This window comes from Calidris pugnax, unplaced genomic scaffold, assembly GCF_001431845.1.
Source record: "Calidris pugnax isolate Ruff unplaced genomic scaffold, ASM143184v1 scaffold357, whole genome shotgun sequence".
Taxonomy (NCBI): Eukaryota; Metazoa; Chordata; class Aves; order Charadriiformes; family Scolopacidae; genus Calidris; species Calidris pugnax.
The window spans coordinates 672,558-698,883 of record NW_015091719.1 but is presented as its reverse complement, the minus strand read 5'-3'; the positions used below and the strand labels follow the sequence as shown (position 1 = coordinate 698,883).

Here is a 26,326-nt window from a genome sequence, read left to right as displayed (position 1 = left end):
AGGAGTGATGTATCTTGATAAATTATAATTGCAAGGAAATAAATACACGAGCTGGATTCACACAGTGTCCTACGGGAGTTTATGAACTTTGAAAAAATAAAATCTTGTTTACAGAGAGTGATATAAATGGAGAGATGCGTTCTCAAATAAACATACAGGAAAGACATAATACTGCAGGAGCTGAGTGTGACACGCTATAAACTCAGCTAATTCAAATAACATGACTTAAAAATTTAACAAGCTCAATGCATTACATATTTAAGGGCCTTGTAAGTAAGACTTAAGCAGGGAAATCAGTAAACTTCCCAGATCAGCACACTTGTATTTTTCGTAATATTTTTATTTAAATTTGTATCATAATATACATTTTAAATTTATATAAAGTTTAGTAAAGTTTTACACATAAAGTTGAGCAAGTAAGAAGTTAATGTGTAGCTACCATGGGAGTAAATCCTGATTTCAGAATTTCTTCTTTTACTGTCCATACTTCAGTAGTTCAAATAGATGCTTGTAATGATTAGATTTCTTTTTTAATGTATTTCCAGAAGCACACTGCTTTGATTTGGCAGGATCTGGGCGAAGCGTGTGCAAGAAACAGAATCTTCTAGGTTGGAAGGGACCTTAAAGATCACCTTGTCCAACCGTCGACACGCACGATGCTTTTATTTCTTCTCCAGCTTAGTGGAAGTTCCTGTTCCAATTAATATGAGAGCGGTTGTCTCATCAAGCATGTCTATTTGCAGGCTCAGTTTCTTTCCAGTCCGGATCACAGAGCAGGGGGTACAAGGATGATATGTATATGTTACCTATGGAATCCAAGGCTTCAAAGGTGCTTCACAGCATCTAGGGTTCGAGGAGTGAAAGAAGCTTCTGTGTTAAATCTGATACACAGCTCCTTCACAACCTGCTGATTGTTGGGGGACAGCTGAAGCACAGAGACCTGCCCTTCCTTGCAGGTGGAAGAGCATCTCCTTTCAAGTCCTCTGGGCCCTTCATTTGTTACAGTTGATATCATCTCTTAATTCGGCGGCCGGTGTGTGCCACCCACCGTCCGGGTCGATGAGGAGTATCCAGTTCACAAGTTTCTCTAGGAGAGTGGCTTTTCTGATGCCTGGGTTTCGTGAGGCCAAAAGAAGGGCCCTGACTTGGGGTTATCTAAACCCTTAGACGAGCTGCTAAGAGCTAGAAAGACTGCTTGATTAAATTTTAAAGTTTAAAAAAAAAAAAGTTTGTCAATGACAGCGTGTCATCTGACACTTACAAAAGGTAGCAAAGACATAGCTTTACGTTAAGAGCTTTACTTTTCAGCTCGAGCTTTCTGCAGTAGGAAAATGTTCGGGTTTGTGTTTGATTAAGAGTATCTCTGCTGTTCCTTCCATTATTTCTTTCCCTTTCTGACACCGTGGCATATGTTACCAGGAAAGCCTCAGCCTTTTCCTACCTAGCACGATGCAATTAACTGCCTATTCGTTATACAGCTCTAATTGTAAAATGTTAATAGTGAAAGTCTGGATTTTTTATTTTTTTTTCCAAAACACTGATCTTAGGGCTTGTCGCTGAAGTCTTGTGGACTAAGAGTGGAGAGTTTCCTAACCTCTTCCCAATTACCAGTGAGTGGGTTTGATGCTTGAAGTTATCCACAGGTTGTGCAGACTGAAGGTTAAAGTACCAGAGTAGAGACAAGAGATGTGACTCTCTTTCTGCCTCGGAGCGTGTCTTTGAAGAGAGACAGTTCTTCCTTTCTGTCTTATTTTGCCTATCTTGAAATACAAGGTAAATATTTTAGTAGGAAGTGATTCAGAAAGGCATCGTTTCATTATTTTCCGAGTGCCATGAGACCTCAAGGCTCCATTTCAAAGCAAAATATTGTTAAACGAGGGGTTTTTTTGCAATTTAGAAGACAATGCTGATTGTTAGATCAGGGTGGAGCTCTCACCCTCTGTATAACTGAGGTGAATTTATTACGTATATCATTTTGAGCAAGGGTATAAAATAGCATTTGTCACACAATGTTGTGTGTGCTTGATCGTGGTGTAGCTTGTTCATCCAAGATGTATTCTTTCAGTTGTGCTCCAAGTGTTTATTTTTCTTGGGATGGTCTTGATGGGTTCGTTAGGTCCAGCACGCTGCAGGTGGTAACTATTCTTGAGGTGTCTGATTATCTACGTGGCTTCAGAAGTGGCAAATAGACAAACCAACACATGACCTGGAATCAAACCAGGAGATGCTGCCCTGAAACCACACCACAGCTGTAGGCTTTGACTTCAAAAGGACCATCCCTCTTCTTTCTCCCTCGTGGGGTGGCTACAAACTAGTTACCTGAAATTAATCCTCATAACTAGCTGCCTTTTGTAATATTCCTCACCTCTCTGTTTTGTGTACAGTTGATGGCCTGGAGAAGCAATGCCCATAGCATCGTACAGCCAGTTTGTAGCGATTCAGGGTGACACCATGTAAGAATCCCATCTCCTCAACAGATCTGATGCTGCCCAGTGAAAACGTTATGCCAGAAGAATTAGAGACGTCCCTTATACATCTAGACTGTAGATCTGTGGAGCAGGAGCCATGAAGTTAGTTAGTTTGCCTTGGGACGTGGTGGCATCCTGCAGTATCTAATTCTTGCGTCTCTTTCTAGTTTGTTGTCCTTATGTATTGAAATTGTCATTCTTGATCTTTCCACAGGGCATGCTCAGCAATCAGTACAAAGGGGGCAAGCACAAAGATGCACGTCTCTTTTTAGTTTGTTGTCCTTATGTATTGAAATTGTCATTCTTGATCTTTCCACAGGACATGCTCAGCACACAGTACAAAGGGGGCAAGCACAAAGATCCGTCTGTGTAGTGCAGGATAAGACAAATTAGCAAACTGTGTTAACTCAGGGAGTGATGTATAATATCTCTGCCCCTGACCCCAACCTGCTTTAGGCAAGATGTGCAGGGGAAAGACTAGTATTTCTCTCCTGGTTTATGTTTTGAAGCTTGCTGGTCCTCTAAAATATAGTTAAAGACTAGTATTTCTCTCCTGGTTTATGTTCTGAAGCTTGCTGGTCCTCTAAAATACAGTTAGTCACAGAATCCTTCTCTTTCTAACTGAGTGCTGAATGATACTGCTTCCTCCTCCTTTAAAAAGTTCTAGAAACCATTATGAATCACAGAATACCATGGAGTTGGAAGGGACCTCTGGAGATCATCTCGTCCAACCCCCTGACAAAGCAGGGCCACCCAGAGCAGGTCCCACAGGGACGGGTCCAGGTGGGGTTTGAATGTCTCCAGAGAAGGAGACTCCACCACCTCCCTGGGCAACCCATTCCAGGGCTCTGCCACCCTCACAGGAAAGAGGTTCCTCCTCATGTTGAGGTGGAACTTCTTCTATTCAAGTTTGTGCCCATTTCCTCTTGTCCTGTCCCTGGGCACCACTGAAAAAAGGCCAGCCCCATCCTCTTGACACCCTCCCTTTAAGTATTTATGAGCATTAATAAGTCCTTATTGCTGATGCTCATCACCTAACTTAAAACGCCAGGAGGGTCCCTTAGGAATAGATAGTAAAACCCTTCTGTGATACAAGGAGCTTTCTTCATAAGAAGGCTTTGAAGAGGAGTTAATAGGATAGGATTGCTTCTTTCCTTGCTAGCAACACTTAGATTTCTAGGGAGCAGGATAGTGTTTTGCTAGTGGTGATCCTTAGGAGGGATAATTTAGCAAGTCATGCACACTAGTGGGTGGGTTTTTTTAAATGCTATATTGCATTTTTTGCTTTCCTGCTTCCTTTCTGACGGCCAGGCATTGCCTGTTAGGAGGAAGTGAGCTGGAGGTAACTTGGTCTTTCCTTTGGATGAGGGAGATGGCAACGAGGGTCTTGATGTCTCTGAAATTATTGCAGGTCCTTCCAATATCTTGGAGGAAGTGAGCTGGAGGTAACTTGGTCTTTCCTTTGGATGAGGGAGATGGCAACGAGGGTCTTAATGTCTCTGAAATTATTGAAGATGGTCCTTCTAATATCTGTGCTTTGCTGTCATGAGCCTGGCTTCCCCTCACAAGCCTATGGTTGATGTCCCTCGCTTCTCACAAAGTGGCTTATTAGGCTGCCGAGTGGAATTTCACTGAATTTCACTGAATTTTAGAGTTGGAAGGGACCATAGAGATCATCTAGTCCAACTCCCAGACGACCCCATCAAGCCCAACATGCCTGAAGGTCTGCTTTGCTGGAGGCACGCTACCACCTATCCACAGCCAGGCCCTCCAAAAAGCAGGGACATCTTTCTTTTTCTTTTTTTTTTTTTGTCAAGAAGGGAAGCTTTGTTTTTCTTATTTAATTGAAATTGCTAATAGAGGAAAGGAGGCAGTGACTTGGGCATTCAGTGGGGCTTTCTGTACCTGACAGGACAGCTTTGTGATTTTGCCCATTTCCTCTTGTCCTGTCCCTGGGCACCACTGAAAAAAGGCCAGCCCCATCCTCTTGACACCCTCCCTTTAAGTATTTATGAGCATTAATAAGTCCTTATTGCTGATGCTCATCACCTAACTTAAAACGCCAGGAGGGTCCCTTAGGAATAGATAGTAAAACCCTTCTGTGATACAAGGAGCTTTCTTCATAAGAAGGCTTTGAAGAGGAGTTAATAGGATAGGATTGCTTCTTTCCTTGCTAGCAACACTTAGATTTCTAGGGAGCAGGATAGTGTTTTGCTAGTGGTGATCCTTAGGAGGGATAATTTAGCAAGTCATGCACACTAGTGGGTGGGTTTTTTTAAATGCTATATTGCATTTTTTGCTTTCCTGCTTCCTTTCTGACGGCCAGGCATTGCCTGTTAGGAGGAAGTGAGCTGGAGGTAACTTGGTCTTTCCTTTGGATGAGGGAGATGGCAACGAGGGTCTTAATGTCTCTGAAATTATTGAAGATGGTCCTTCTAATATCTGTGCTTTGCTGTCATGAGCCTGGCTTCCCCTCACAAGCCTATGGTTGATGTCCCTCGCTTCTCACAAAGTGGCTTATTAGGCTGCCGAGTGGAATTTCACTGAATTTCACTGAATTTTAGAGTTGGAAGGGACCATAGAGATCATCTAGTCCAACTCCCAGACGACCCCATCAAGCCCAACATGCCTGAAGGTCTGCTTTGCTGGAGGCACGCTACCACCTATCCACAGCCAGGCCCTCCAAAAAGCAGGGACATCTTTCTTTTTCTTTTTTTTTTTTGGTCAAGAGGGAGGCTTTGTTTTTCTTATTTAATTGAAATTGCTAATAGAGGAAAGGAGGCAGTGACTTGGGCATTCAGTGGGGCTTTCTGTACCTGACAGGACAGCTTTGTGATTTACAGGCTCTAGGCACGAGGCTGGAAAAAATGGTAGGCGCCGTGGAAAGAGAATACTCCTGAGGCTCTTTCATCCTCCATCCCCCAGTTCTGCTCAGAGCTTCCTTTTAATTTCGTTCAGTGCAGCAGGTTAATTTAAACCCTCGATAGCTTGAGTGTCCGAGCTGAATTTGGCTAAAAGATGACCGGATGTGCCTAATTCCTATAAAAGGCACGATCTCCGTGTATTTTAAAAGTAGTTGCCTATTTTTTTTATTTTTTTCTTTTTGGTTTTATTTTTCTGTAGGCTGTAATCTCATGCTATCCCTTCTCCCCGACTCGCTGGTGTTTATTACCATCCCCAGACTTCTGCCCAGCTGCAGTTTTGACAGGATTTTAATGTCAGCCCCGTACGTCCGCGCCCGGCTCCAGCCTTCTGCAGTCATTGTGCGACTGCAGCATCCCTTTAACTTGGGTTTGAGGCAGAGGAGGAATATATAAAGAACTTGATAGAACGTTTATGGTAATAGCTGTAAAGGGAAGCTGTAGAGCATTGGATTTCACAGCCAGAAAAATCTCAGCTTGGGGAAATGGGTCTGAAATACAACTACAGATGGTTTTAGTCTATTGCTTCCCCTGCTTAAATAAAAGGATTGCTTTTTTCACCTCTATTTAAAACACATGTGTAGAAGATGAAAGTGTCCAGCTATTTTTTTTATTATTCAGTCCACCAGCTACCGACATCTTTGCCTTATTTCATTTCAACGCTAATGGCATAGTGAAAGTTCTGAAACACCCTCTTTGGATTCAGCCTTCCTTGGGTCGCAGCAAAGATTCCTGCTGCAGCCAGAGCTGTTGCTGTTGTTTTCGTCATCAGCTCTTTCTTTTTCCCCCTTGAACCTGGTGGCTATTAATTGTGTTGCTGCTTCTGCTCTTTAATTGATCCCATTCACCGGGCCCGCTTTTGTAACGTCTGACTTCTTGTCACTTCAGCAAATCAAAAAAAAACCCCAAATTAATCAATCTCCAGCTACTTGAGAATAAGGCCGCGTTGGGGAGCTGGGCTGGACAAAAAAAAATGTCTAATTTCACTTTGAAAGCCTGTTGGAAAATTTTAACAAGAAGATGCAAGAAAAATGTAAACCAGATCAAGCTCGACTTTGGTCTGCGGAGAATAGCGTCACCTGTTGAGTTTGTTTCAAGTTCTTGTAAATAGGTGATTTGACAAAAAATACGAAATAAATCAAAAGGCACGAAGGTAGAAGAGGTCAGAATATCCTTGTTTCCCCTGCAAATGGTTACACAGGAGAGAGGTTTGTGTGTGTGTATGAGAGAGAATAGGAACCGTGGGCCAAAGCTGAAGCTCCACTCTCACATTTTTGTATCTCAGCCTTTGTGCTGTGCTATTCCCATACCTTATGTGTTGCTTCCTTTCCTCATCTTTTTGCACACCCAGCCCTTTTACCCTGGCCTGGGGCACTCGGACCTGCTTATTGTCCCTCATTTTCTTTGCCTCCTTGATTCTTGTCTTGGTATCTCCTGCACGGCAAGGTGAAGGGAGGAATGGCTTCAGTCCCAATCTCAGACACTCTCTGAGCAGATGCTTGGGGGTTTGGGATGCCAAACCAGTTGTGTCCCGTGCTAAGGGCACCGAGGAGCCACATGGATTTGGGTTTGAATGGGATTTCATTCCCTTTTTGAATCTAGGAGGTTCCTCGTGATGAGGAGGACACAAATGGAGTTGTCTTTGAGATCCTTTCCCGGAGTGTGTGCAGCTTCCAAATAATAAACCCATAAAGAGAAAAGATGTGGGACTCGTGCAGAATATTAAGTTTTACATCGTATAATCATCGATATAATATACATGGTATAAACATCATATAAGGCTGCGAGAGGGTATCAAACGGAGCTCTTTCCAATGGCAAATAAAGCGCGGTACAACAGCACAACCCTGGAGACTCTTCTGAGCAGGATTGGTTGGTTTCTTTTGTCATTTAATGTTCCGTCTCGTAATTCTGGGTTGTAGTTGTAGAAAACGTTACTTCTTCCCTCGCGCCTCTCCTTTCTCCTGCCAGACTTTGTCATAATTGAAAGGAGTTTCTGTAATGACTGTAATTACAAAATGCATCTAGGGGAGAGGCAAACACGGGACTTGCTTTCTGGAGTAAAAGCTATATTGGCTTTTTGTTTTGTAATTTCTAGGAAACGAGGGTCAGGCCTGAACAAGCAGAACCTTTGTCTCCCCCCACGTGTCATTCATGCACCCACAGAGAAATATCACTGCTCTAAAGGCAGAGTGCTTGGGGTTTTAATATCTCATCCCTTGATAACTTAGGGGGTTTGATTACTCTGTGTCTCTTGTCTCTCCTGAGCACGGGGTGAGCTACTGCAGATTTTAGAATGGCCTCAAATAACTTGCCTAAATGTAAACTAACCCTCAATATACTCTGAACTGACTATTTTACTACTTTTTCTGGAAGGAGCACCTATACTTCATCATACCGGTTTGATAAGAAACTCTCCTATCTATCCCTTGGCATAAGTTTGGCATTCTTTCACCAGCCCTGCAAAGCCAGAAACTCAGATTTCAATGAGAAACATGTTTTTTCATGGGTGGGGAAGGCGACTGAATGCGAGATTCAGGGTGTCCTCCTTAATGTCATGGTGAGGGTGTGGAGGTAGACTGCAAGGACGCGGCTGGTGGGCGAGGAATTAATAATTACAGTGGGGAGAAAGGGCAGGGAGGAAGGCTGGCTCTTCTCTGGGAGGAGACATGGGCGTCTCTAGCTCACTTCTGTCCATTGCAGCCACCAGCTGGAGCAGGGCGATGCTCTGTTTTGGAGGAGGAGATGACATTTTTCAACGGCGTGTTGCCGTACATCACTCAGAAACGTGGCCCAGGGTTGCAGGACGGAGGATGTGCTGGTCAGGAGAACCCCAGCTATGAGAGTTTTGCCCTTAATGTTGTATAACCTACATATATATATATATACCCTGCAAATGATGACCATCATCATCAAGGCAAGCTGCCTGTACCGTCCATCAAAAAGCTGCAAAGCTAATGATGGGCTGGGCAGATAATCGCGGGAGAGTTAATTGTAAGGTTCGATATGGCATCTTGTCAGCAGAGATAAGTTGTCACGTTTTCCACTTGAGCTGAAACTAAATGATTGTAAAATAAGTTATGAGTGTCCTTGGGCCTGTCTGCCAGAATGATGGCTAAGAATACATTCCTGGCCCATCAGTCTCAAGCAGCCCGCTTGATATTTATGCGAACTGAATGTTATTTTATTCCCCCTCTAGTCATGCTTGTCAGCTCCCCGAGTGAAAAGTGAAACTGCTTCTTTGACTCATACTTCAAGTATTGAAGCTCGGAGAGACTGCAGATTGTTATTATTATTACTGGTATTATATATTTTTTTGGGTGTGCGTTGAACATTGATGCCCGATTGGGAAGAACTAATGGCTGACATTGAACGCGCGGGATGGCTGCAAAACAGCCCATCCCAACCCAGTGAAACGCGTCTTATGAGTTCCACTGCCTCTGTCAAAGCTGGTTTAGATGTGGAGTAATGAGGCGCTTGCTTTTTTAATTTGGCGTGCCTTTTTTTGCCTTTTTTTCCTTTTTTTTTTTTTTAACATTATAAATGGATAATTTATGAGGAAGGTTCCTCAGGTTTTGGGAAAAAATACTTTTCTTTTTTTTTCTTTTTTTTCTTTTTTTTTTTTTTAAATATATTTAATAGCGCTAGCAGTGGTCGTCTGTTCTCAGGCGTGGTAATTGATACAAAATAAAATGCATTATTTGTATTCAGTCAGGAGTATGAAATTGCAATTCAGTGGGCTGAAGCCTGAAACTCATTTACAGTTTTCCGAAGCCGGGCTTTCAGGAGCCCTCTTTTCAATTTGAAGAATACCTTGTCAGGCAAGAGAAGTAGTGGGAAATGGGAAAGCACAGCGTGGAAGGCCCTAGCGCCTTTTGATTGCTCATATTTTAAACTGGGAGAATGTTAAATAGCTCCCATCTTCAAAGGGTGGGTTGCCGAAGCTGGGGATGTGGGGCATTAATACACCAACAATCTCAGCTCCGCGCCTCTTTACGAGAGACCTGGCCCTTTCTTTTTGGGTTGAGGGGGAGGGAGAGCTTCAGGCTCTTCGCTTTGGCCCCAGGACAGCAGGTTATTTCCCAGAAATGGCTGTGGATCACGAGAGTTTTACCCTAGGGAGGTTAATTCTTCAGCTCTACCAACATCAATAGTCAGATTGTACATTCCTTATTTCCCAGAGCTCAGGAGCTGGTTTTGGTGGTGGAAAACTACAGCCTAGAAATTAGCCCAACCCACAAAGAGCGTACACATCTACCTTAACCTTTTTTTTTTAATAAGGATTCCGCTGAAAAATATATTCTGTGGTTTGGCATCAGGGTTGTGTTTCCTTCACCCTTTTGTTTTCTTCACTGTTTTCCGGGGCATGGTGGTTGAGGCTGGAGATGCACGTGGGGATGAATGCTCACCTTCCTCAGGGACCACAGCACTTCGGCACGCGTCTCAGCGGTGTGAATATTTGGAGACAAGCTCTTTGAGAGGGTGGTAGAACTGATTTTTTTCTGGATTTTTTTTTTTTGTGAGTAAAATATGATAATACTTTCTAAAGTGAAACCTGGGAATGAGGCCTGTCTGTGTGCCACTTGCCTTTTATTTTCTGGAGGGAAAGTGAAGCATTTTGAGAAATGGTGTTAGATCTGAGTAAGCTTTCCTGGCTGGTGTGCTCTCTCGGATTTTTTTTGTTGTACTTATGAGTTTTCCGGATTTTCGCAAGCAAACAAAAATCAATTAGATGCATTTTTGGATTGGGTGCCCCATGGCAGCCACTAGGACAGCCAGGCCCCTTCTTTGCCAGTGCCTGGCTCGGTGGCTGCCCTGTCTCAACATGGCAATTTTCATGTCATGGCTGCAAAGGAGGGGGTTTTGTGTGTTTCGTTGGGTTTTTTCTTCTTTTTAAGTACCCAACATAGGGAACCTTCTTAAGTCTCAGCCTGGAGGTAAATTTGACACATCAATGCCCTGGATGAAGGGATGGAATGTACACTCATCAAGTTTGCTGATGATACAAAACTAGGAGGGGTGGCTGACACACCAGAAGGCTGTGCCGCCATCCAGTGAGACCTGGACAGGGTGAAGAGCTGGGCAGAGAGGAAGTTGAGGAACTTCAACAAGGGCAAGTGTAGGGTGCTGCACCTGGGGAGGAATAACCCCCTGCACCAGGACAGGTTGGGGACTGACCTGCTGGGGAGCAGCTCTAAGAAGAAAGACCTGGGAGTCCTGGTGGACAACAGAATGGCCATGAGCCAGCAATGGGCCCTTGTGGCCAAGAAGGCCAATGGCATCCTGGGGGGCATCAGGAAGAGTGGGACCAGCAGGTCGAGAGAGGTCATCCTGCCCCTCTGCTCTGCCCTGGGGAGGCCCCATCTGGAGCACTGGGTCCAGTTCTGGGCTCCCCAGTTCCAGAAGGACAGGGAACTGCTGGAGAGGGTCCAGCAGAGGCTACAAAGATGATGAGGGGCCTGGAGCATCTCTCTGATGAGGAGGGGCTGAGGGACTTGGGTCTTTTTAGTCTGGAGAGGAGAAGGCTGAGGGAAGATCTGATCAATGCTTATAAATACTTAAAGGGAGGGTGTCAGGAGGATGAGGCCAGTCTTTTTTCAGTGGTGCCCAGGGATAGGACAAGAGGGAATGGGCACAAACTTGAACATAAGAAGTTCCACCTAAACATGAGGAGGAACTTCTTTGCTGTGAGGGTGGCAGAGCCCTGGAAGAGGCTGCCCAGGGAGGTGGTGGAGTCTCCTTCTCTGGAGACATTCCAACCCCACCTGGACACGTTCCTGTGGGACCTGCTCTGGGTGGCCCTGCTTTGGCAGGGGGTTGGGCTAGATGATCTCCAGAGGTCCCTTCCAACCCCACGTGATTCTGTGATTTAGGGATGGCAGCTTGCATCCTTGGCCATGCCTCTGTACTGCTGGCATCGCTTCCAACCCCACGTGATTCTGTGATTTAGGACTGGCAGTAACCAACTTGGCCATGCCTCTGTACTGCTGGCATCCTCTTTGGCATCTTCTCTTCTTCCAGTGTCAAGGGAGCCACAGCTACCCATGTCCCCCTTACCAAGAGCGTGCTGAGCATTGGCATGGGTTCTCCTCAAGGTTTGCCTTCCTCTCCACCTGGAGAGACAGCAATCCCTTGCAGAAGAGCCAATTTGAGCATTTCTGGGTCTCCTATACAGATATACAGTAAATACATTTCCTTAATTGCCTTTTGTGGCTAAATATTTGATGATCGGTTTCAAAATAGTGGACGTGGCGAAAAGAACAAAAATCCTAAATATAAAGCTTATGTTTGATTTGGTCTTTATTGCCAGGCAATTAGCTACATAATTTATCCCCTACTAATAATGTGAAGCACAACTGTGCTTAGCGGGTAATTAGTAAGTAAACTTTATTAGAAAAAAAATGAAATAAGGGTTTCTTTGTCAAATAGACAGTTGTATGGGGATTTAACTATTCAAAAAATCAAAAGCTACTTTTTACGTAGTCTCTGGCTTTATAATTTTCTAACATATTAATTCATTCTAAGTACAATCCTGGCATTGCACTTAAGTGCAATATGGTGTCTAACTAAGGTTCTGGAAACAGCTTCACTTTACATGACAGCAGACAGTTTAATTAAAGTGTAGGATGGCATGTTAAATTTTATAATCAAAAACCAAACCAACAAAATAGAAATGCATTTAGTCCTGATCACAACCAAAAGATTGGTTGCAATTAAACTAAAATGGTATTACCAACCTTGGGGGAAAAGCCCTGGATTGAGGTCACTTGAGTATTTGCTATGTGAGAGGACCCAGGTGGAGAGTGAGATTTCAAGTACATCCTCATTTGCTACACTTTTCTTAAATATTGCTGTTAGATGTTTTCTGACTGAAAAAGGGAAGAACTACTCAAGGAGAAGGCATTCATGTGTCACCAGCCATTCCATCGACCAGGGAATAGACTGGGGGTCTCTGCTTATGTGAGCTGGGTGTCATCGACCTTTAATTTTGGTTTGTTTGAGTGAGCTAATTGGTGGGAGAAGGTAGAAAATGACTCTGTCATTAGTTCTTAAAATTGTTGTGTGCTATGCTGCTGTGGCTAACTAGGTTAGTGAGAAATTAAACCTACAAAACATGGGATTTGCAGGTAGTAAGTCAACCTTTATCACACAATATTAATTGTACCAGACATAAGTCTGTTACCTTGTTTTCCCACCTTTATTGCCATCACCACCTTTTCTCTGTATATCTTTAATATTAAGGAAAGCAGACAGCATTCAGAGGATGTTGGGATATCTCTGTTCCATTAGGTATTAAAATGTCCTAGGATTACATGAGTTAATTTGAGGATCAGCAAGATCTTACAAGGAAGCAGCAATCGGAAGTAACAGAGTGCATTCACACTGACCTGCTTTTAAAATTGATGCAAAGTCCTGGTGATTTAATAGGGCTTGAGTCAGAACTTCAGCCAAATTGGGGGGTTTGTACCTTTTTGAAAAAAGGAATGGGTATCATTAGGAAGCTCTCCTGTAGCCTTTGGAAGTCAATAAGCTCATGAAGTCAATGGGTTGTATCTTGGATTCTAACAATCATTCATTTAAGTTATGCAGTATTTTTATTTTTCCCTCTGTTTGTTTTGTTGGGTTTTTTTTTTTTTTTTTTTTTTTTTTTTTTTCTTAAAATTGTTGTGTGCTATGCTGCTGTGGCTAACTAGTTTAGTGAGAAACTAAACCTATGAAACATTGGATTTGCAGGTAGTAAGTCAACCTTTATCACACAATATTAATTGTACCAGACATAAGTCTGTTACCTTGTTTTCCCACCTTTATTGCCATCACCACCTTTTCTCTGTATATCTTTAATATTAAGGAAAGCAGACAGCATTCAGAGGATGTTGGGATATCTCTGTTCCATTACATATTAAAATGTCCTAGGATTACATGAGTTAATTTGAGGATCAGCAAGATCTTACAAGGAAGCAGCAATCGGAAGTAACAGAGTGCATTCACACTGATGTTGTGTGCTATGCTGCTGTGGCTAACTAGTTTAGTGAGAAACTAAACCTATGAAACATTGGATTTGCAGGTAGTAAGTCAACCTTTATCACACAATATTAATTGTACCAGACATAAGTCTGTTACCTTGTTTTCCCACCTTTATTGCCATCACCACCTTTTCTCTGTATATCTTTAATATTAAGGAAAGCAGACAGCATTCAGAGGATGTTGGGATATCTCTGTTCCATTACATATTAAAATGTCCTAGGATTACATGAGTTAATTTGAGGATCAGCAAGATCTTACAAGGAAGCAGCAATCGGAAGTAACAGAGTGCATTCACACTGACCTGCTTTTAAAATTGATGCAAAGTCCTGGTGATTTAATAGGGCTTGAGTCAGAACTTCAGCCAAATTGGGGGGTTTGTACCTTTTTGAAAAAAGGAATGGGTATCATTAGGAAGCTCTCCTGTAGCCTTTGGAAGTCAATAAGCTCATGAAGTCAATGGGTTGTATCTTGGATTCTAACAATCATTCATTTAAGTTATGCAGTATTTTTATTTTTCCCTCTGTTTGTTTTGTTGGGTTTTTTTTTTTTTTTTTTTTTTTTTTTGTCTCCCCCCGAAACTGCAGATACTGGATTAGGAGATTCTGTGTGTTCAAGCCCCAGTATATCCAGTACAACGAGCCCCAAACTCGATCCACCTCCTTCACCTCACGCCAACAGAAAGAAACACCGCAGGAAGAAAAGCACGAGCAATTTCAAAGCTGATGGTATTTCGGGCACAGCTGAAGGTAAGCCTTACTCTGTGGTGGAAGTTCTGAATTTTGAAAAATAACATCCCAAAAAAAGCGTCGTTAGGTACAGCTCAACGTCACCGTTGGCGTTGCGTACGGAAGGTGAAGAGAATCCTACTAAAGTAGAGAAATTAAAGAGTGATCTTTTAATGATGAAGCCCAATGGCCTGAGGCATCCCACAATGGTGAATTTGATTCTCTTGAAACATGTTTGGGACTGATTTATTTTTTTAATAAATAAAAAAGTGTCCCCAAGTTACTATGGAGCATCGTTGGCTGTAAAGTTAAGGAACAGGCATACTTGTAAGGTTAAAAAAAGAAAGAAAAAGTCAGATTCACTCACAGCCCATACATCATGTTAAGAGTTTTTGTATTTTTCCAATATTATCAAATCTGGTGTTATCACTTCTCCTTAGACACATCCTGAGCTCTAGAATCGCAAACGCTTCTGATGCCTGTTATTGTTTAAATATTCAGCTGCTCATGGAAAGATTGTGTTATTTGAGGATAAAAAGGAAAAGGGGAGAGTTTAAATGTTTGGGTTCTTTTTTAAGAACCAGAAAGCAAAAGCCAAAAAAGAACTTCTTTTTTCCCTTAGTTTAGCTTACTCTTTCCAATGTGAACGCTTGCTATAGCTGTTCAATGCCCTTCTGAAGGGGTAACAATGTGTACAGTAGCCAGATATGATATAAAAACATGCTTGTATCTTTAGAAAAGAAGAAAAGAAACATGCTAGGATTCAACCAAAAGAGCTCCAGAAAAAAAAAAAAAAAAAAAAGATGAACAAGGGTAGTTGGAAGGCTCAGAAACTGGGGAGTCAACATATAAGGAGAGATGAAAAACAGAGACAATGGAATAACATTGTTGGAAAAGGGGAGTGTTGAGTAAGAAAAAGATGCAGTTGTAAGCATTGGAGAGTGAAAAACAGCTAATTCATTATCAAAGACCGTTGGAACAAGTTCTGAAAAAAAGCATGACAATTGCAGACAGCTGACAGCACATTAAAAATAGATGTGATAATAGTATACAACTGAGCAGGGGCATGCTAACTACTACTTAGTCATCCTTATTTTCCATTTATTTAATTTCTCAATTGCGCTTCTATCACATACGGAATTTATTTTCCCCGCTATCTATACAAATCCCTTTTTTAAAAGCTATCAGCTTTTTTTTTTTCATAATAGCTCCTGTTGCGTTCTCTTTCCAGTCATTTAACTATCTTTACTGTTAGTTCCCCCCTAGTTTATGGCCCGAAGCCAAATTTTATTTTAACCTTTCATTTTTAATTTGTCATCTTTTTTTTTTCCTTAACAATCCTTTTTACACCACTTATTTTCATACTTCAATGGCAAGTTATAGAGGGGATTTTTCAGAGTGCTAACCATTGGTCCAAGATTATTTTGTGGAAGTCAATATAAATCAAGACCAGCTGGGTATCAAGAGCCTTTGAAAAAATCTCTTTCTAAAAGTGGTTAATACGTGTATGTTTTCTTTCTCCTGGGGAGATTATTTTCACAAGTCACTGGAGCTGGAGCCTGTGTGGTCCTGGTCTGCAGGTGCAAACTTCTGACCTGTTTTGTGCATCTTGCCCCTGAAATCCCTGTTCTGCTTGGGGTGGGGAGTGAGTGCTCCTTCGTCCTTCTCTGTTTTTTCTTGCTCTTCTCCTTTTCTTCCAGTATCGTAAGATGCTGGTCTGAAATACTTCTTGAGATAACTCAACAAAGTTGTCCCCTCTCATATAAACGGGATAAATGTGTTTCCAGAAGGACAAGAACTGGCTGGCAAGCATCTTAGAAGTGGTAGTGAGTGCCAACACTTGCTTTTAGTGTCTTTTATCTCTATGTTAGCCCATCAGCTTTCTTTGACCTGCCTCTTCTTAAGCATCTTCTGAGATGGACACTCTTCCGACTTGGGGCTGACAGTTGTTGTGTCTTGGGTGGGCCACAGTGGTTGTTAATTTCTTTTGTTTTATACCATCTCTTTGAAAGCACAGCCCAGTGAAAAACAGTGATTGGCCACACGAATAGAATTGTGACTTTCTGCACAGCGTTCTTGACAGGTGTGAGGGGAACTCTGGGCATCCTTCAGCAGACAACTAATCTCACTGGCCCCTGGGTCCTTAGCAAGGTTGGGAGGAGATGACCGACAGGACAGTGAGACTTGTCTGTCAGCAGTAGCTGAAGGAGAAAGCCATCAAGTGTGCTTGAGTTCCCTGTCCCTTTAGAAGAACAACATCTCAGAAAAAGTAGCAGTGATTGCAGATTCCCATTAATTACTCTCTAGCAAGAGTAACGAAGTTTGGGGGTTCCTTTTTCCAAATCCTGGTCTGTGGACACTTGCAACCTTTGTCTGTATTTTCTGGTATTTGTGTTGGTGTGGGCCAGAAGCTACCTTTGGTATGGTTAAAGCATGCATGGTCGACCAGACAGGCAGTGTTCATCTCTGAGGTTGCTGTGATGCTGAATGATGGAAATAACTTCAGTCCTGGGACACCCACCAGTCTGCTGGGTGGCTGAGATGCTCCAGGCTGTTAGGGTTTTTTCTCCAAGTAGTTGAACGTAGCATTTTTACATCTATCTTGGATGGAAATAACTTCAGTCCTGGGACACCCACCAGTCTGCTGGGTGGCTGAGATGCTCCAGGCTGTTAGGGTTTTTTTCTCCAAGTAGTTGAGTGTAGCATTTTTACATCTATCTTACAATTCAAAGCAGTTTGCCATTCAATAATTCAGCCTTTCCCCAGGAAAAGGCTTATTTCCTTGTTCCTCAGCGCTTGGCTACAAATCTGTCCAATGACCTCAAAGATTTCCTTTTTTGGTTTTTCTTCCTCTGCACTTGCCATAAGCGTAGATTTAAGCCCTCAGAAGATTTCTACAGTTTTGAAGACCACAAATCCAAATTAAACAGTAAAAGGAAGATGTTCTGAGAGATGCACGCTTTGCCTTGGCAACTTTGATCAAGTGTTGGAGATACAGCAAGTGACTTATTGAGAATGGGCTACAGAAGTCTGTGGTGATAATCATGGGAGAACCATATATTTCTTCCTTCTGGAAATCCTGAGCTCACTGTGAAAAGGAGGAGGAGGATCCTCTTGCAGTAGCTATTCTCAGACAGTTACAATGGATCAGAGTTAAATGATTTGGGTAATTCTGGATTTTGTAATGCCTTCCTTTGGGTCCCGGCACGTTTCAAGTGTCAGCTTTCAGACAGGAATTCTGGATTCCTTCCTTTTTGTCTGGTAGCAAAGCTTAGGTGTGTTCAGTCAGGTTTAAATCTGGCCTTCAGCAAACTCTAGCATTTTTACTGCACTTTGCTGTCTTCTTTTTTTTTTTTTTTTGTGTCTCCTTGAACATGCCTGCTTTGATCAGTGACCTCTGCCCAAGTATTCAGATATCACGATGATGGACACTGGTGAGCCCAGGGTGATTCACTAATTCCAAGGACTGATGCTCATCTCTCCTGTGCCCTTCCATAAAGGTCATGCCTATTCTTCTTTCTCCACGCTATCTGCAGATGCACAGCCCTCTCTTCCTGGGATTGAGTCTTTCATCTTACTTGGTTTCTCTTTCTGTGGGTTTTCTGAGACAATGTTTGAGGCAACAAGAATACGAAAGCAACCGTGCTGCAGTTGGACGAAAATTATAATTCAGTTCCTATTTGGGAAAATCAGATTCTTGGGAAGTTTTTCCAGCGCAGGGAAACCCAGAGAGAAAGTTTTTAGTTCTCTGTACAGGACTTGTCACTGAAAAAAAATTCTGTGTTTTTGAGGGTAACAGCAGGAATGCTTACATTAGGCAAGGTGCCAGCAACCAGCAGTGTTTTTTCCCCACCATGGTGTCTAAAACTTGCTCAGAGCAGGATTGTCGAGCGCTGTGTTTCAAAGAGGAATAGCTGCTCAGAGCCCTCAGGTCTGGTTTGGTACCCTGGTGCTGCTGCAGTTAGTGGAACAGCTAGTGATAATAGGAAGGTTTTTCAGCTTGAAAACAAGTAGAAAAATTAAAAAGCTTTCTTGGAGATGCTCTTCACGGATAGATCTTTCCCCGTGTTTGTTTTTCTTACTCTTGTTAGGCAGGTTTAAAACTTCATGGCTATGCCAGCTTGAACCTGCCTGCCCTCAATCCATCTGTGAGATTTTTAGGAGTTACAGGAAGCCCAAAGTGTGGCCATCTTTCAGCATCAAATCTAGATCATCCATGCTCTGCAAGGGTTTTTGTTGGCCAACGGGGCCAGCGTTGCTGTCTGCTGTAGGGTTGGTCCAACTGCATCCACGTAATGGGTGAATGGGCTCCTTCAGTCTGGGCAGAGCACTGTAATTTCTCTTCTCTCTCTCTCAGCAGAAGCAAAATAAGCACAGATCTCTGTTCCCATTCATACAGGTGGAGCTGGGAAACAGGAATTGATGAGAAGGTGATAAATGTGATTAGTGACTTGGTAGACTTTCCAGATTCTGTGTCTTCTCTGCAGATCTGTGCTCCACCTTCTTCATCGCTGGTTTCTAAAGAACTTTTGAAAAGTGAGGAAGGATCTTTTATGTTGCTTTTTGGAACTTTTTTTCTGAACCCCAAGGATATTTGTTCTCTGCCCCTTGTGAAGTAATTGTTTTTCCCTTTAATTTTCTCATCTGTGCAGTCCAACCCCAAACTCTAAGTGTAGGCTTTCTGGTTTGTAGCTAAGGATGAACCCCAGTTTACTGAGAATTGGTTGGTTTTTTTTCCCTGGGGTGAACTGATAAAGGAATTTCAAAAACTTACGTTCTTCGCGTGCGTGTTTTTTAACACTAAAGTCATTCTTCTGTTCCAAATCTCACAGGGTGTTGAAGGTGAACTATAGTTAAGTTTGAAATGAAAATACGTTTATTTGTTTCCTGTGGGCCAAGGGAGGTGCCAGTTTATTCCCAAGACTTCTTGGCCCTTTTCAACCGTCCCAAAACCCAGAATGACAAAGTGAATTAGGGAAATGCAGTTCTTAGTCTTGGTCTCTGGAATCTTTGTAATACTTGAAAATCGGATATTTTGTGTAAATTGGGAGCAATACATCTGTTAATGTGCAGTATATGATGCATGATCCAGGTAATTTTACCATACCTTTCCTTAGGTGCAGAGTTCTGGTAAGTGTGCTGTGGCCAGACAAAACAACAATAAAAAAAGAAATATCTCTATCCATGTATTTAAAAAAAAAAAAGTTAGTTGGGAATTTTGGAAATTTAGTGGAAACTGAGGCCTGTTCAACGAAACAGATGCAAACAATGAGCTATAGTGCTTGTGGGAGAGTAAACTCTTCATTTGACAGTGGGACTTGACTTTGTTAATACTTTCTGATAAGACATCGAATTAAGCACCATGATGAAGGAATGTACTTGGGTGCTTTTTCTGGCTTTTTGTGGTCTGCAAGAAACCTTCTGACATTATCAGGGGACAACATGTTCAGAAACCTTTCCAGCACAAAAAAGTCACAGCATTGTCTGTCATTCCCTTTTTCTGGGCAAAGAAGATGTGAAATCTAATATCTTGACCTGCAGCTGCAGCAAGGGCAAAGCTACTCCCCTATTAAAAGGTTTGTAACCTTTGGAATCAAATCTATTAGGTGTCAAGGTCCCTGTGAGGATTGTGTTGCTTGAAGTAATGCACAGAACTAAGCCACCACCAAAACTTCTTCAAGGAAAAGCCCTTTCCAGTTCGTTACAGGATAATTAATGCTGCTATTGTAGGTTGTACAGGCAAATAGGTGTTGCCCGTGTAGGATCTCCACAAGAGCTATTCCTGGTGATCTTGTCATCCTAGTTATTTAACTTAGGCCCTATAAAGCAACTATCTTTAATTACAAGTAGTGGGAGTAGATACGGATGTGGTCTTGGAAAAGCGTTTTTTATTTCAGTAAGAAAGCAGGTTTTTGATATTGTGAGCTGGGTGAAATGAAATAAAGCATTAGCACTGGGGAAGAGTTTCCATCATATTCCTGTGGCCTCTGTGTGGGTGTCTCACAGTTAAGGTAGGCCATTTAGAAGCTGTTCCTCCATCTAGGTCTATGCTGGTTGAAAAACCCATCCCAGCACCTTACTGGTGTGCGTTGCCTACGCTGGGATGCTGGTGCTGGTGCAATGCACGTGGGGGCTGAGCACACTGGTTTGGGGCAGGGTGTTCCCCAACAACACAAAGTCTGGAGATCTCCCCGTAGTTCCAGTTGTAGCCACTTGTTCCTTAGTTATTTCCATACCCAGCTGGTTTTTTTTGCAGTTGTGCTCTCCTTAAAATGATAAGAGATACCTTAAGCTTTTTCCCCTCTAAAATAAAAAAAATGAAGTATCAAAAAAACCCAAATGCAGACCCGTTTCATAGAGAGGAGGAGTGTGTTTCCATCCTGTTATACAGTATTTCTGTGCATCCTGTGATGGACAGTTTAGTGAGAGCAGGTTTTCTTTCTATTTCTGGTCTCTTAAATGCCTGGAGTTTTTGAAAGTAAATGTTCCATAGTTTTAAAAAATGTTAAGCCTTATTTAAAGTGCGATTGGTACAAAAGTGGCATTTTGACTGCAGTGTTGGCTGAAGAAAAGAAGCGTTTATTTGGAATCGAAAGAGTTTGCAGTATAAGCGTGGTTGTGGTTTTTATAAATAAATTTGTAATTCTTTTAGAACTACTGCTGAATTCTCTTCGTATACACTTTCTTTGTCCTCAGGAGTGTGTTTCCATCCTGTTATACAGTATTTCTGTGCATCCTGTGATGGACAGTTTAGTGAGAGCAGGTTTTCTTTCTATTTCTGGTCTCTTAAATGCCTGGAGTTTTTGAAAGTAAATGTTCCATAGTTTTAAAAAATGTTAAGCCTTATTTAAAGTGCGATTGGTACAAAAGTGGCATTTTGACTGCAGTGTTGGCTGAAGAAAAGAAGCGTTTATTTGGAATCGAAAGAGTTTGCAGTATAAGCGTGGTTGTGGTTTTTATAAATAAATTTGTAATTCTTTTAGAACTACTGCTGAATTCTCTTCGTATACAATTTGTTTGGCCTAATGTCATTTGTGTAGTCCTCCTGTGCATGAAACATTTCAGAAATGTCAGCGTTTTGCTGAATTTCATCCTGCACGCACAAAAAAACCAAGTTTTGCTTTGCTAATCAGCGCTAAGTCTGGAGTTTAACAAGCTTGCTTTTAGTAGGATTTTAGGAGTGTGGTTTGATAGGTACCTGCACCCTTATTTTGTGGATTATCTCGGAAGAGTTGTAGGCCTTGCCTGGTCCAGCTGTTCTCTGCTCTAGCTGCTTTGTAGGTAAAAATCTCTTTAAAAAAGACAAAACAGGTCTTAGTTGACGTTAAAAATTAAACAAAGTGAGCGAAATATCTAGCTGTGTTTTCTGTCGGCACGAGAGCTTTGAAAAATAATCAAGAGTGTGTGCAAATATTTGTTGGCTGTAATGGCAACTGCTTGTTTTTGATTTGAGTGAGGTTATCAGCTATTCGGTGTCAAAACACTCCCTGGTTGTAATTCCACTGATCATCGGTAACTTCATTCGCTGCTGCTTCGTAGGAGATGCAGTGCAGGCCGATTGCTGTACTCCTCAGAAACAGGAGGGCAGAAATTAATAAAATCTAGACCGAATCTTCAGAGACTTACTTTCAACCGAGGCCAAGGTCACTTGTTGGGAAACCTTCAGCCTCGGTCGTCACAGCCTATCTGACATGAAAGGTTCGCCGGCTGAAAGACATTTATGTTGATGCCGAGGAGTGAAAAGACAAGGGAGGTGAAGCTCATCTATTGTTTTAACCTACTTCATTGCAGGCTAAACAAGTTGAAAGAGTCCTTCTTCTCTTTAAAACCAGCCTTAGCTCAGGGTCAGAAGAGGCTGCTGGTTCCGCCTACCTGGTTGAAAGGAAAAGTGTCGCAGTGGTGGTCAGCAGGAAAAGGGGATTCTGGAAAGGAGGAGTCCCAGGATGAATTGGTGGTGGTTGTGCACATCCTAGATAGCTAGAGAAAGAGAACACTTGGGGTTTTTTTCCCCTAGGTTTCTCTGAAAAGTGGTCCCACTCTCAGTACATGAAGTGCTCTGTGTTGTGACTGCAGAAGGGAACGCTGCGTATCCTCGGTGCTGTGATTTGGCATGATTTTTTTGGGGAAAAGGAAGAAGTTTTCAGTAGCTTTATAGCTGAATGAAAACAAGTGGCACCTTAGTGTTTTAGTGGCTTCAGGTAATTAGTATCCATAGAACTATTCTGTCAGCCCGAGACAGAGACCCTGATTATGAAAAGGGTTCCTAATGTTCACAAGATGACGTTTACAAGACAACAAGAACTACTTGTAAGATATTAATCTTGCTAGAGAAGTTAGTTCCATTTTGTAACTTAAGAGTGTCTACTTTAAAAGTTCCTGCCAGTTTTTCCAAAATGTAAGACCGTGCCATTTCATTGTGAATCTATATACCTAAGTTAAAATATCTTAAAAAAAAAAAAAAGATATTATTATGTATTATAAAGCTTTAATAAATGAAAAGACTAAAGTAAGGGCATTGTGTTAAGTATAACTTTGTTCTCCTGTTCCCCACATAACTCTTGAGTCAAGGTGTCACAATTTAGATGAACAGGATATTTTGATGTGGAAGGAATGTTTAGTTTTTGAAGGATGCTTTGTCCTCAGCTTCCTGCACACTTGGACTCATCAGCTCACTGGAACTGAGCTACAGAGGTACATTGGGAAGAAGCTGCCTTTAAAGAGTAAAGTTGTAAGTAACTCCCTTCAGAAGATCTTAAGCAGCTAAAATAGAAGCACTGGACTAGACAAATAGGAAGAAGAAAAATCCATGAAGGTCTCTTAAAATAAAGATAGCAACCTCTCCCAGGAAGTCCCCAACCATGGACTGTTCTGGAAGGTATAGCAGGGTACATGTTGCTGTGTCTGTTGCTCTTCTGCTTTTTGTAGGCATCTCCCAGGAGTTGCTGATGAAAGCAAGAAGATTGGGTGGATCTCGTGCCCCGATCTGTTGTGGCTCTTTGTATACTCTGCTTCTCTGCAGCAAACCTTGTTAAATTGATGTTTGCCTTGGGAGGCACAGGGCAGATTGATGGTGGGGTTAATGGGATGCCAGTTGATTACAGACATGCTTTTTTTATTCGTAATACGTAACATGAGATTAACGGACTCTTTCCAGTGGTTCCCAGTGACAGGACGAGGGGCAACGGGCACAAGCTGGACCATGGGAAGTTCCACTCCAATGTGAGGAAGAACTTCTTTGGGGTGAGGGTGGCAGAGCCCTGGCAGAGGCTGCCCAGGGAGGGTGTGGAGTCCCCTTCTCTGGAGATCTTCAAGCCCCACCTGGATGCTCCTGAGTGATGTGCTCTGGGGCAACCCTGCTTTGGCAGGGGAGTTGGACTGGATGGTCTCTAGAAGGTCCCTTCCAACTCCGACAATTCCCTGATTCCATGACAATGGCTTGATTGTGGAGGGTTGCCATGTAGAGCTCAAACCTGGAATTCAAGGGGGAACATGTCAATAGATCTGAGCAGCCCTAGGGTTATAAAACAGGCCCTTGGCATTATGCTAAAAAGAACTCATAGTCAAGAGGTACACGGGGAACAGAATGTAGAAATAACAAGTTAGGGTTGATTTTTTTTATTGCAGAACCTTACGTTTTGGTCAATTGTGGGTAAGCCCTGAAGAATATATGTTGCTACTCCATGCTCTTAGGGCTAAGAACCAGTATAGTGTTGGTAAATCCTCCTTGTGTCATCAGCCTCCTTTCTCCAGGTCTGAAGAGCCTCAGTGGGCAGTGAAACCACGTCTGCCTTTAAATCCAAGTGAAACAAGTTATGATCTTTCCCAAATGCACAGCTTTGTTGGTCTTCTCCCCTCTGTGGCCCTGAAGAATATATGTTGCTACTCCATGCTCTTAGGGCTAAGAACCAGTATAGTGTTGGTAAATCCTCCTTGTGTCATCAGCCTCCTTTCTCCAGGTCTGAAGAACCTCAGTGAAACCACGTCTGCCTTTAAATCCAAGTGAAACAAGTGATGATCTTTCCCAAATGCACAGCTTTGTTCTCCCCTCTGTTCTCCAAATGAAGGTATTCCAGGCAGGGCATCTGGCAAGAGAGACGTAAAAAGCCTCGTTTGGTAAAGTTTGTGGATTTGGGTGTACCTAATGCTGCCTGCTTACAGGGAAGTGAGAGTGAAGGTGACATTTCAAGGTGGTTCTGATTCAAGGGTCAGCATACACAGGGTTTGCCCATCATCAGGAGTCTGACAATTCTCTTTTGTACCTTGTAGGCATTACAGGTTTGGTGAATTTGTCAGTTTTACTGCACACAGATAGACCCTTCACATTTTTGTAGTTGCACACAAACTCTCCCTTGTAATGCTGGTGGCATTTTTTTTGCAGTTTTCCCAGACTTTAGGATTTAGTAACAACCTATAGATCAAGAAATATTTTGGCCCTTGCCATTGTGTCCCAAAATATTTGTGGCACCTTTTATAAAGCAGGTCCAGATCAAACCTGAGGAAGGGGACAGTGCATGTGAATAATATTACTAAACAAGTTGTTGAATATGTATATATTTCTCCTTGGAATTTTTCTTTAAGAAAAGTGCACAAAGTGCAAAAGCCTGAGCAAGTTCAGGTTGTTTTCTGAAGAGATGGGGACCACGTCCCCTTTGTGCCATAGCTGCAGGTTGTAAGCATCTCCAGGATGGTCTTCAGCCCTCCCTCGCACACTCTTGTGCGGGACAGACCTGCCCAGAGCCTCCACCAGGGGAGAAGGACAGAATCACAGAATGGTTTGGGTTGGAAGGGACCTCAAATATCATCTTGTTCCACCCCCTTGCCCTGGGCAGGGACACCTCCCACCAGATCAGGGTGCTCCAAGCCCCATCCAGCCTGGCCTTGAACCCCTCCAGGGATGGGGCAGCCACAGCTTCTCTGGGCAACCTGTTCCAGTGTCTCACCACCCTCACAGCAAAGAATTTCTTCCTGAGATCTCATCTCAATCTCTCCTCTTCCAATTTAAAACCGTTCCCCCTTGTCCTGTCACTGCCCTCCCTGACAAAGAGTCCCTCCCCAGCTCTCCTGGAGCTCCCTTCAGACATTGGAAGGCTGCTCTGAGGTCTCCCTGGAGCCTTCTCTTCTCCAGGCTGAACAACCCCAGCTCCCTCAGCCTGTCTTCACAGCAGAGGAGCTCCATCCCTCTCATCATCTTAGTGGCCCTCCATTGGACCCGTTCCACCAGGTCCATGTCCTGTTGGGTGTGGTTCTTGATAGTGAAATGCCAGGTGCAGAGAAGACCCGTTCCAACAGGTCCATGTCCTGTTGGGTGGGGTTCTTGATAGTGAAATTCCAGGTGCAGAGACCCATGGTGTGGGCTTGTAGATGGAGATGGAGGTGGTGGAGATGGAGGTGCAAATTTTTAACGAGGCTGACTTTTCCTTCGCTTTAAGCAGCAGGCTCTTGTCCCATCATAGCAACCTTCTACATTTGAAAAATGCAGCTCTGGAGCAATCACAGTTTTGATGCTCTCTGGTATTGATGTCCGACGTTTACAAGACAACCCTGTACCAGTGCTGTAGACCTCTTTTTAGTTCCAAATCCCCACCAGTCAGGCATTTCAAACCCGTGTTGTTTTGCCAACTTTTAATCAAATAGTTGCCTTCAATTAGCTGTCCAATTCAGCGAGCAGATAACTTGGTGGCTTTCCATCTGAAGTCTCTGCTGCAGATACCCGTGCTGTGCGTGAGGTTCCAGTGGTGAGCTGGCTGCATGTTTGTTTTATACTCTCTGCTTTAATCTCTTGTTTTCAATCCCTCCACCTTTCTCTTTACAGATGGGTTGCTTGCGATAGATGTTATGCATTATACGTAGTGTGCAACTCCAGCAAAATGAGTAGGGAAAAGGAAAAACTCCAACAGGCCTCATAATTGACATTTTCCACCACTTCCCCCTCTCAAAAAAAAAGAAAAAGAAAAATTAATAAAGGTTTCTTTTGTGAGCGTGAGATGGAGAAAATTGGCCATTTGTCTGTGAGGTAATAGGCTTGGGTATAATATGAAAATCTATCAAATGATTAAATTCAATGACATTAAATCACAATTCATGAAAGGAGACTACTGCACAGTTTAATTCTATTTAATTTTTGAGGGGAAAAAAAAAAAAAAAAAAAAAGCCAAAAAAAAAAAAAAATTTTTTACGTTTCTCTTAAG

General features: G+C 42.6%; 1 protein-coding gene across 1 annotated transcript in view; it reads left to right on the top strand.

Moving 5' to 3' along the window:
- Window positions 1-26,326, top strand: part of AGAP1 (ArfGAP with GTPase domain, ankyrin repeat and PH domain 1) — a gene marked incomplete at its 5' end in the record, with an annotated part of 313,414 nt that overhangs the window by 194,445 nt on the left and 92,643 nt on the right. The window contains one exon of the mRNA XM_014961995.1: window positions 13,998-14,159. Coding sequence (XP_014817481.1) covers window positions 13,998-14,159 — 162 coding nt within the window. The remainder of the gene's footprint in view (window positions 1-13,997; window positions 14,160-26,326) is intronic.